This window comes from Mesoplodon mirus, assembly GCF_964341445.2.
Source record: "Mesoplodon mirus genome assembly, chromosome: 4".
NCBI classification, from domain to species: Eukaryota; Metazoa; Chordata; class Mammalia; order Artiodactyla; family Ziphiidae; genus Mesoplodon; species Mesoplodon mirus.
This window is the reverse complement of record NC_138979.1, coordinates 121,422,049-121,434,095: the sequence shown is the minus strand read 5'-3', so window position 1 is coordinate 121,434,095 and position 12,047 is coordinate 121,422,049. Positions and strand designations below refer to the sequence as shown.

Genomic DNA, 12,047 nt, shown 5'->3' with positions numbered 1-12,047 from the left:
AGTTTATCTCTTCCACACAGTTTCCCCAGCCTTGATAAAAACCAATATCCTTCAAGAGTCAAGCTAATTGTTATGGAGGTAAGTAGGGAAGAAAATGTCAATTTAAGGAGGAATAAAAATCAGACTGTTGGGCTTCCCTGGTGGCATAGTGATTGAGAATCCGCCTGCTGATGCAGGGGACACGGGTTTGAGCTCTCGTCTGGGAAGATCCCACATGCCATGGAGCAACTAGGTCCGTGAGCCACAACTACTGAGCCTGCACTCTAAGGCCTGCGAGCCACAACTACTGAGCCCACGTGCCACAACTACTGAAGCCCACGTGCCTAGAGCCCATGCTCCACAACAAGAGAAGCCACTGCAATGAGAAGCCCACGCACCACAACAAAGAGTAGCGCCCGCTCACTGCAACTAGAGAAAAGCCAGCACGTGTCAGTGAAGACCCAATGCAGCCAAAATTAAATAAATTTTTTTTAAATCACTGTTATTCCTAATTTCTTGTATTTTCCATAAGCTCTTCTATTATCTTACCTCAGTGTCATTAACTCCGACCACAATGAAGAGAGCTGCATACTGCCGATATATCAGCTTAAAATCCTTATATTCAATGAAAGAGCACTAGACAAAACATAATTAGACATTAATTCCTATGGTTGACAGGGGTTTCTTCAAAATGGCATGCATAATTTCTAGGTTCTGATTTGAGTATCTGTTAACACATTCCTAGAAATATTCAACATTAAGATGTGACACAGTCTTTGCTGGCCGCCTCCTCACAGTACTCAGGGGAATGCTTGGAAGCATCTCTAGTGGGAGGTGGAGAAGTGGTCTTGGAAAAATGTCTGAGTGTTCACATGGGTTCCCACCTGTATGTCTTCTTATTCCTTTGCTTGGCTCTGTGTGGCACTCAGCCAGCAAAGAAAAGGCTACTAAATAATCAGCATTTTAGACTGCCTCCAAAAGTGAAAATAAGCCAACATGATAAAGAAGATTTTCTTCTTTCCATCTCCCCTGGGCTCTTTTGGAAGCAATTAGAGATTCTGTTTGTACTATCTGATAGTCATTCAAGAGCCAAATATACAGAGCATACACACATGCAAAAAAAGAAAAATCTTGATTTCTTTTTGAGAAGAATCAATGTAGGCTCTTTTTATAAATTATTTAAAGATGGCTTTTGTGTGGCAGATACTAGACAAAAATCTCCCATTGTAAATATTGCTGTATAGGAATTAATAACTAGCTTACCACTACTGACTAGTGGAGGAAACAACTCCCTTCCCATTCATCTCTCTCCTAAAGCCATTGTACAAAGGAGGAGAGGAAGGCACTGGGTGGACAGGAATTGGACAGCAGGCTGAAGGTACAGTGTTGCCCTTCCTTTGGATTTTTGGGTGTGCTTGTCCAAATGTGATTGAGCAAGAACGGTATGACTTTTTGCAATGGGATATGTTGCTCTATGGTGCTCAGATGTACCTGGGAATGAAACTGCAAGTTTTTTTGTTTTGTTTTGGTTTGGTGTGGGTTTTTTTGGCCATGCTACACAGCTTGTGGGATCTTAGCTCCCTAACCAGGGATCGAACCCGCATCCCTGGCAGTGAAAGCACAGAGTCCTAACCACTGGACCGTCAAGGAATTTCCGAAGCTGCAAGTTTGTTTTTTTTTTGCGGTACGCGGGCCTCTCACTGTTGTGGCCTCTCCCGTTGCGGAGCACAGGCTCTGGACGCGCAGGCTCAGCAGCCATGGCTCACGGGCCCAGCCATTCCGCAGCATGTGGGATCTTCCCGGACCAGGGCACGAACCCGCGTCCCCTGCATCGGCAGGCAGACTCTCAACCACTGCGCCACCAGGGAAGCCCCGAAGCTGCAAGTTTTGATTATGGCATTTCTTCCACGGGAAAGCCATTCAATGATCTATATAATGGAGGCGTTTGAGGCTTTTATTTGACATTAGGATAAAAGTATTAAGTCCAGGACCATTCTGCAGCTTTTGGTTCACTGTAGAGCCAGTATTATTTCTGTTCAGTCAGATCTTTCAAGGAAACACAATCTATTTGAAGGAACTGAGGAACATTTTTCAAAGCCTCTCAGGAGTTTCTGACATTCAAAAAAAAAAGTATCCAAGCACCTTTGTGGATAAAATAAAAATGAAGCTGAGATTGTGTTACTTTGGTACCTGATTATGCTAAAAGCCCAGTGGGTCCCCTTTAAAATCTAAGATAATTTAGAATGCTTCAAAAATATCTAATGGTATGTTCATTTCAAAGCATATATTTCAGAGGGTAACCTATCAGTGAAAACTATGAAACTGTAGAGTGCCTACATTCTGTAGAAAGATTCAAACAGAAATGCTTCTGTAGTTTGTTTACCTTTACGTAAAGTATGTGGCTATTAACACAGACCTTTAATAGTTTTTGTTTTCTTTTGACAACTACATAAAGCAGTGTGTGCCATGGCAGTCCAAAGTAGTAATTCAAAGAGGACTCTGAGATGTTCTGACTGGAAAATCAATTTAGAAGCCAAGGGAAACACAGTTCTAATGCGTAACTTGTGAGCACTGATGTAGCTTAATATTTTATGACTTACCAGTGGTTCCCACGAGCAGCCTTTCTACATATGCAGTGAAAAAGAGAACTAGCAAAATTAATGGGTGATTTAAATAAGCTTTCTGTATTTGCATTAGTTTGCTCAGTGATTTCCAAAGGGTTCCAAGTTTAGGGCCTAGACTAAGTAATTCTCCAACTAAAGTCCTTTGTAAAAGTAGACTCAGTTTTTACAATTCCTGTTTACTATTATTTTAACGATTTAATTTAACCTCAATTTTGGCAGAATGGATAGATTTGTTGTTTCATATGAATTTTTTAACTTCCATTTCTCCCATCTATATAATAAGACAAGTTCAAATCAAGTTTGTTTTGTTTTTAAATTACTTGTTCCAGTATTATGTTGGTGGTAAATTTATAAAAATGATAAGCAGAAAAAAACTGCACTCCACATGAGAATCATGTTATTATCCTCCAGCACAAAGTGGGTCTTGACTGTTCCCCTCTATACTGGTCATCTGACCTTCATCTTTTGGCTTAAAGAAAGCCGTCTGCTACAGGCACTCCTAAGAGTTCCAAGGGCTGAATTCATATGAACAACAAAAAAAGGTATGTCTATTAGCAGGCTTAAATTTGAGCTGCCACTTCCATAGTGCAATAAGACAAATATGCTGACCTAAATATGAACCCAAGACTTTTCCTGATTTTCTTTGCTTTTATTTTCCTTAAGGGGATGTAAAGAGAGCTATGGGCAGTCTTCATTTCACTTCATTTGTTAATTTTCCCTAATAGCTATTGAAAGAATGTAGTTCAAAGAAAACGATGGCCCCTGCGACTCAGTAATAATAAATCTGCCACTGCTGAGTTGAATGCAGAGATCAAAGAGAATCAGAAACTTACTTGTTCACTGGATCGAGAGAGACAGCTCTTTATGACTTCTGTTTCCAGAAGCGTACGCTTATTAATCTCCACATGTTCATAGTACTTAGAAAGTCGGGTCTGCCCTTGTTTATTCACCATGAGGAAAAATTTTATCATTTTTTTTTCTGGCCAGTATTTTTCCAAATATAGGTCAAAAGTTATGGCGAGGGGTGGCTGTAACCAGAACCTGAAGAATAAAAGAACAACAGAAAGGCAAGATCAAATTTCTCAAGAATCATATTAAATGTGTTCCATAGATGAACCAGAAGTAAAACGTCTTCTGATAACATTGGTCTTCACTCCTATGAACTAAATGAGACTTTAATAAATAACTAAAGATAAATTTTCCTTAGTTATCCTCCAAAACATTTTTGAGTATCTACAGTAGTTCTACTCATATTCATTCAATTGTTTCATCAATCTTTTTGTTTTGTTTTGTTTCATCAATCTTGTTGGGCGCCAACTATGTGTCAAGTACCAGAAGGAGAATATGGATGAAGAAGTAATGATTTCTGATCTTCAGATCACGACACCTAGCAAAGGTACTGGATAGGTAAACAAATAACAGCAGTACAAGGTGATGAGTTATAACTGGGGCGGGTATACTTCTGTGGTGCACAAAAGGGAGGGACAAGGAGCATCACGGGAAAGTTGGGAATGGCTTCCCAGACAAGGGGCATTTAAGCAAGATCTTGAAGAATGACCCAGAGGGAGAGACTCTGAGGCACAGAAAATAGGGGTATGAAAGCTCTGGAAGTTCACTTTGGTTGCAGGTCAGGGGGCAAGAAGAATGGTCACAGGAAATTGAGCTGCTCGCATAAGGTAAAATTGGCCTTAGAAGTTATGCTAAGGAATATGAAATTTATTCTATGGACAATGGAGACAGGATGTGTGGTGAAGCTCTTCTTTCCTTAGTGTTGAAAGCAGTAGTAACATCAACTATTTGTCAAAGTCCTCGTACAAGGCCCTGTAACAAGTCCTATAAGGTTCTGTACTGAGCAATTTACATACATTATTTAGTTCTCACAATTTTCTGCGGCAGGGACTTCTGTTATCCCCATTTTAAGGACAAGAAAACTGAATTTTACAGTTGTTAAGCCACCCAGCATACCTGGATTACTGTATGTCAGGGGTGAGATGCAGGTCAGAGGCCAAGCGCATGCACAGATCCATGACACCCCACTCCTCATCATTCATGCTTGTGGGTTTATTTCAAACTCAGCTGTATTGAATCCCATGTTTGTTATTCTTATACTTAATATAGTTTTTGAAATAATCAATGCAAAAGCGCACAATATTGACCAATGGCCAGTTCTTTCATCATGAGCATCAGAGCTGTCTCATAGGCCAATCTTACAATATCATATTCACATTTTGTAATATCTTTGAAAATCAGTGCAAAAGACCAAGGTTAACAATAGTTCTTAAGTGAAATTTTAAAACTTGGAATAATTTTACAGAATAGTTGCAACAGATGATGAGATAATATTTTATATTATTTTTTGCCTTCCTAGCTCATCTCTTATTTCCTAAACCCTATCAGACAGGCAGTTATCTCATAACAATTCCAAACATTACGAGCTGGTTAGAGGCAGATCCAGTCTGGCAAAGCCTGGGGCTGCTGTGTTCATTCGGTGTGCAGAACAGGATGTCATCTAGACCAGCTCAGCTGGGGATTTGACAGCTGTGCCACAGGGGGAGGCCTGTGGTCATTCACTCCCTTTTCCAGGAAGATAAACTCACTACTGTAGGTGGCATTGCAACATACTCTGTGTTATTTAATCGTTTGGCGTTAAGTCCTGCTTTTATCCTCCTTACAAATTACTGCCAGTAAAAATTATGGCAGATGACTAATAAATTAAGATTACCATCCTTTCCTTTATTCCCTTTCAGCAAAGTTATTTTAAAACCATCTTTATGAAAGTTAGAAATGACAATCCTATACCCTAGATTCCAACTGCCAGGTAAAAGAAAAAAATATTGTCTCAAAGGTACTCATGGCCAAACCTTTGCCTTTAAATGCCCTGGTTGCATTAAGTGGTAAAATGAGATGTAAAATGATCCCACTGAGATGCTACACCAAGGGATCAAATTGGTTTCCACCTTACAAGCACAGCATTCCTTCCCACTGACTTCAAGACCAAGGATGACAAACAAGGACGTGCTGAACTGATACTCATTAGGACACAAGTCTTGAAAATAGTAGCTGAAGGCATCTAAAGACTTGAATACAGTGGGGTTTTTTTGCACACTCATAAACAATTACACAATTTACAACTGTAGGATTACACAGTGGTAATAAAGCAGACAAGCAAAACTGTAAAGTATTTCTATTATAAAATATACAACACCAAAATATACAATGTGGAGACTCAGAGACAGGTACATGTTTGAGAACTGAAGATGAATGACATAAGCACCTATCCTGGTTACTAATTATCAGGGAGGAGGGAGATCAAATAATTATGAAACTGAGGTAGGGCAATAAGAAGGAATATGCTTAGACAAGTGCTGGGAGTGGTCAGGGAGCAGATATGAACTTCCTCTGTTAATATACTCTTTGCATTCAACAACACACGGGCTGGGAAAGATGTCTTGATTGCCAAGAAGTTAGGAGATTCTACACCCAAGAACTTGTGTGAATATGTGTGAAAAATCAAGGAAGAATAAAAAAACTTTACTAGGGAAGACATTACACAAAGGGTGCTAGGCTGCCTAAAGGCGAAGACTAGGGTGGTGGGTAGATTCACAGTAGAATATAAACAGATCAGTGTCCCAGTCCCCTACATGATGTAAACTTAATGCTTAGAGAAAAGACAGACTGGAAAGACTGAAGTAAGTATTGAATTGGGCACAGTTTTCATACTTCTGATGGTGTATTTCTGGGAGTTAGAACTGGAAGAATCTTTATAGGTTGTCATACCCAAAGATGACAAATAGATTTCAACTTGGGTGCCAACTTTGATTAACTGTACTAACTGCATTGAGCACTGTGTTGGGAAGGATTCCGAAGCTGTTTTCAGGTTCAGAGCAAGACGATGTCATGAATAATTAGTAACGTCAGTTGTGGGTTAGGAAGCAGGGTGTGGCAACATATGCACCTTGTATCTGTCATCTCTGATGTGCACTCCCTTCATTTTGTAGATGGGAAAACTGGTAATCTGAGATGCAGAGTGAAGTCCTGAATTCTGGTCTCTTGACTCATAATGCTGTCCTTAATTTATCACATTGCCTCTGCCTCACTCAGTGTATCAGTGTCATTAATGTCCATTTAAGCTTAATAAGCATCAACTTCAGGTATCTTTGGGAATGATCAACTCAACATTATCTTTTCTAATGCTGCTGCACAATTAATGGAAAATATCAAACAATTCACTGCACAAAAACAGTAGACTAGGAAGTTTCTGGAAATGAAAATGTTATTTGATGATGGCTAACATCCTTTCTAGCTCTAAATGCTTTCTAGGTACCCCCAGAACCATAATATTGTAAAACTCACTCACACACACACACACACACACACACACACACACACTCAGGGAATATCAGACAAAAACTTTGTTTTTGCCCCATGAAAATGACTGAAATAAAATCCCCCAAGTTACAAAGCCAATTTCCCCCCAAAAATGTATAGTACTCGTAAGGTATAATAGTCAAAAGCATGAACTAGGTAGAGCTCGACTGTTTGGCTCTACTACTTATTAGCCCTGTGATCCTGGGAAAATTACTTAATCTTTCTGTACTCAGTCTGAGGTACAATGGGAATAATATTAGTACTGACCTTCTAGGTTGTGAGGAGTAGTTAGTATATGTAACATTCTTAGAACAGTGTTTGGCAGTTGGCATGAACTGAGTGCTATGTAAGTGTTGGCCAATGTCATTACGATAGTACATCACCTCTTCCTCAGACAAGCCTTTCCTGCCTATCCCAATCCCTCTTTCTAACCACAAAAAGTTGACTATCTTTTCTTTGAACCCATCACTGTATCTTACAAAACCTGTCACCCTAAATAATCGCTATTTGATTACATTCTGAGCTCCCCTACCAGACCAGTGATTTTCACTGTTTTACTGTGATATATTTTACGCTGTGATATATTTTACATTGTGACCCAGTATACAGGTACATACATACTTGAATGGAAGTTTGTAAAACAATACTCGCCCATCCTTTGTGTATTGTACTCCAGTATCTTCTATGACCTTTCATTTTGTAAAAAATGCAGTTGTGAGGGGTTTGGATTACACAGATGTATGGATCTTTCAAAACTCACCAAATGTAAATTTTATATAAAAAGAAACTAATATTCTGGTTAACGATATACATGCTGCAGTATTGGGGGGAAATGTACTGATGTCTACAATTTACTTTTTTTGGGGGGGGCAGGCTGTGCTGCCTGGCTTGCAGGATCTCAGTTCCCCAACCAGGGATCAAACCCAGGCCAAGGCAGAGAAAGCTCGGAATCCTAACCACTAGGCCACCAGGGAACTCCCTATAATTTACCTTGAAATGCACCAAAAAAACTAAGATAAATTAATGGATGGGTAGACAGATGGATAGATGGTTAGATATATGATAAAGTAAGTACAGTCGGCCCTCTAGATCTGTGGGTTCCGTATCCACAGATTCAACCAACCATGGATTGAAAATATTTGGGAAAAAAAAATTCCAATATGTTCCTAAAAGCAAAACTTGAATATGCCGTGCACTGGCAACTATTTATATAGCATTTACATTGTATTAGATATTATAGGTAATTTAGAGTTATTTCTAGATTAAGTTATTTTAAAGTATATGGAAGGATATGCGTAGGTTATATGCAAACACTAAGCCATTTTACATAAGGAACTTGAACATTCACCGATTTGGGTATGTGTGGGAACTTTGGAACCAATCCCCCATGGATACTGAGGGATGGATGACTATATAGTAAAAGATTAATGGTAGAATTTAGGTGGTGAGTATATGGGAATTCACTGTGAAATTCTTTTCAACTTTGTAGTATATTTGAAAATCATCACAAAAAAATATTGAGGAAAAATGCTAGTTGTGGCCCACTGATATATGTTTTTTAATTCCATAGATTTTATTTTTTAGAATAGTTTTAGATTTACAGAAAAAATTGCAAGGACAGTATAGAGTGTTCTCATATACTCCACACCCAGTTTCCCCTATTATCAACATCTTAGTATGGTACATATGTTACAATTAATGAATTGATACATTATTATTACCTGAAGTCTATACTTTATTCAGATTTCCTTACATTTTACTGAATGTCCTTTTTCAGTTATAGGATCCCATATTATATTTAATCTTCACATCTCCTTGGTAGTATTCTCCTCAGTAATAATATCTCCTCAGTAATATTCCATTGCATATACATATACCACATCTTCTTTATCCATTCATCTGTTGATAGACACGTAGGTTGCTTCCATATCTTGGCAATCGTAAATAATGCTGCTACAAACATTGGGGTGCATGTATCTTTTCTAATTAGTGTTTTTATTTCTTTCGGATATATACCTAGGAGTGGAATTGCTGGGTCATATGGTAGTTTTATTTTTAGTTCTTTGAGAACCCTCCATACTGTTTTCCACAGGGACTGCACCAGTTTACATTCTCACCAACAGTGTATGAGAGTTCCCTTTTCTCCACATCCTTGCCAACATTTGTTATTTGTGCTTTTTTTGATGATAGCCATTCTGACAAGTGTGAAGTGATATCTCATTGTGGTTTTGAGTTGCATGTCTCTGACAATTAGCAATGTTGAGCATCTTTTTCTTGTTCCTGTTGGCCATCTGAATGTCTTTTCAGGTCTTCAGTGCATTTTTTTAATCAGGTTGTGTATTTTTTTTTATTGAGTTGTATGAGCTGTTTATATATTTTGGATATTAACCCCTTATCAGTCATATCATTTGCAAATATTTTCTCCCACTCTGTGGGTTGTCTTTTTGTTTCCTTTGCTGTGCAAAATTTTTAAGTCTAATTAGGTCTCATTTGTTAATTTTTGCTTCTATTTCCTTTGTTTTAGAAAACAGATTCCAAACAATATTGCTACAATTTATGTCAAAGAGCATTCTGCTTATATTTTCCTCCAGGAGTTTTATGGTTTCTGGTCTCAGATTTAGGTCTTTAATCCATTTTGGGTTTATTTTTGTATATGGTGTTAGAGAATGTTCTAATTCAGTGGTCCCCAACCTTTTTGGCACCAGGGACTGGTTTCGTGGAAGTCAATTTTTCCACGGATGGGGCAGGGGGCAGAGACATGGTGGTTCAGGCAGTCATGCGAGAGATGGGGAGTGGCAGATGAAGCTTCGCTCACTCGCCCGCTGCTCACCTCCTGCTGTGCAGCCTGGTTCCTAACAGGCCGTGGCCTGGTTCGGGTCCATGGCCCGGGGGTTGGGGACCCCTGTTCTAATTCATTCTTTTACATGTAGTTGTCCAGTTTTCCCAGCACCACTTACTGAGGAGACTGTCTTTTCTCCATTGTACATTCTTGCCTGGTTTGTCATAGATTAATTGACCACAAATGCATGGGTTTATTTCTGGGATCTATATTTTGGTCCATTGATCTCTATGTCTGTTTTTGTGCTAGTACCATACTGTTCTGATTACTGTAGTTTTATAATATAGTCTGAAGTCAGGAAGTGTGATTCCTCCTGCTCTGTTCTTCTTTCACAAGATTGTTTTGGCAATTCAGGGTCTTTGGTATTTCCATACAAATTTTAAAATTATTTGTTCTAGTTCTGTGAAAAATATCATTGGTATTTTTTTAAAATTATTATTATTTTAATTTCTTTGTTTTTTTTTTTTTGGCTGCATTGGGTCTTCGTTGCTGTGCACGGGCTTTCTCTAGTTGCGGCGAGCCCACTGGTATTTTTATAGGGATTGCACTGAATCTGTGGATTGCCTTGGGTAGCATGGTCATTTTAACAATATTGCTTCTTCCAATCTAAGAATACAATATATCTTTCTATCTGTTTGTGTCATTTTCATTCATCAGTGTCTGTTAGTTTTCCAAGTACAGGTCTTTTACCTCTTAGGTAGGTTTATTCCTAGGTATTTTAGTCTTTTTGATGTGATGAGAACTGGGTCTTCTTTTTTTTTTTTTTTTTGGCCATGCCACATGGCTTGTGGGATTTTAGTTCTCCAACCAGGGATCAAACCCGCACCCTCAGCAGTGAAAACACGGAGTCCTAACCACTGGACTGCCAGGGAATTTTGATGTGGTGATAAATGGGATCGTTTCCTTAATGTCTCCTTCTTATAGTTCATTGTTAGTTTATAGAAGTGCAACGGATTTCTGTATATTAATTTTGTATTATGCATAAATGATACGGCCACTTTGGAAAACAATTTGGCAGTTTCTTAAAAAGTTAAAGATGCGGCCGGGCCCGTGAGCCGTGGCCGCTGAGCCTGCGCGTCTGGAGCCTGTGCTCCGCAACGGGAGAGGCCACAACAGTGAGAGGCCTGTGTACCGCAAAAAAAAAAAAAAAAAAAAAAAAAAAGTTAAAGATGAACTTACCATATTATCCAGAGATTCTACTTCTAAATATATACCCAAGAGAAATGAAAACATATGTCCACAAAAATAATTTGTCCATGAATGTTCATAGAAGCATTACTCTTAATAGACAAAAAGTAGAAACAAACCAAATGTCCACCAGCTAATGAATGGATTAAAATAAATGGGGTGTACCTACCGACAAGGGAAAACTATTCAACAGCAAATGAGAAGAAAACACTGCCACATGCTACAAAATGGATGAACCTTTAAAACATTATGTTAAGTGAAAGAAGCCAGATGTAAAATACTATTGCACAATTCTATTAATACGAAATGCCCAGAAAAGGCTAATCTATAGAGATAGAAAGCATATTAGTAGTTACCTAGGGCCAGGAGAGAAAGGTTTGGGGGAAAATGGGGATGGGTTTCTTTTTAGGATGATGAAAATCTGCGAACACTGGATTTATTAGCATGGTAATATTTGCACAACTTTGTAAAGTTACTAAAATAGTACATGTACATGTATATTATATAAAGTTCAGAACTACTATAATAAGCATAAAAGGAAGGAATTATACCAAAATGTATTTTGCTTAAATCTGGATGGTAGGATTAGGGGCAATTTTTATTCTCTATCCTTACTTTGCTTTCTTTCCCAAGTTTTAAGAGATGTCTTACTTCTTGTGTTACACACAAAAAAGTTTGTTTAAAAAATGTTGAGCTGGGCTACCCTGGTGGCACAGTGGTTAAGGATCCGCCTGCCAAAGCAGGGGACACGGGTCCGAGCCCTGGTCCAGGAAAATCTCACGTGCTGTGGAGCAACTAAGCCCGTGTGCCACAACTACTGAGCCTGTGCTCTAGAGCCCATGTTCCTCAACAAGAGAAGCCACTGCAATGAGAAGCCCACACACTACAATTAAGAGTAGTCCCTGCTCGCCACAACTAGAGAAAGCTTGCATGCAGCAACAAAGACCCAACGCAGCCAAAAATAAATAAAAATAAATTTATTTAAAAAAATGTTGAGCTGCATTATATAATTTTACAAAATTAGCCAACTGAAAAATAAATGTTTACTT

The 12,047-nt window shown here is 38.7% G+C and overlaps 1 protein-coding gene across 3 annotated transcripts in view; it reads right to left on the bottom strand.

Annotated features, from left to right (window-relative positions):
- Nucleotides 1-12,047, bottom strand: part of AP4S1 (adaptor related protein complex 4 subunit sigma 1) — a 49,838-nt gene that overhangs the window by 15,349 nt on the left and 22,442 nt on the right. For all 3 annotated transcript variants that reach the window (XM_082618604.1, XM_082618603.1, XM_082618605.1), the window contains 2 exons: nucleotides 3,437-3,644; nucleotides 529-615 (listed from right to left, as the gene is read on the bottom strand). In XM_082618604.1, coding sequence (XP_082474730.1) covers nucleotides 529-615; nucleotides 3,437-3,574 — 225 coding nt within the window. In that variant the 5' untranslated portion in view covers nucleotides 3,575-3,644. The remainder of the gene's footprint in view (nucleotides 1-528; nucleotides 616-3,436; nucleotides 3,645-12,047) is intronic.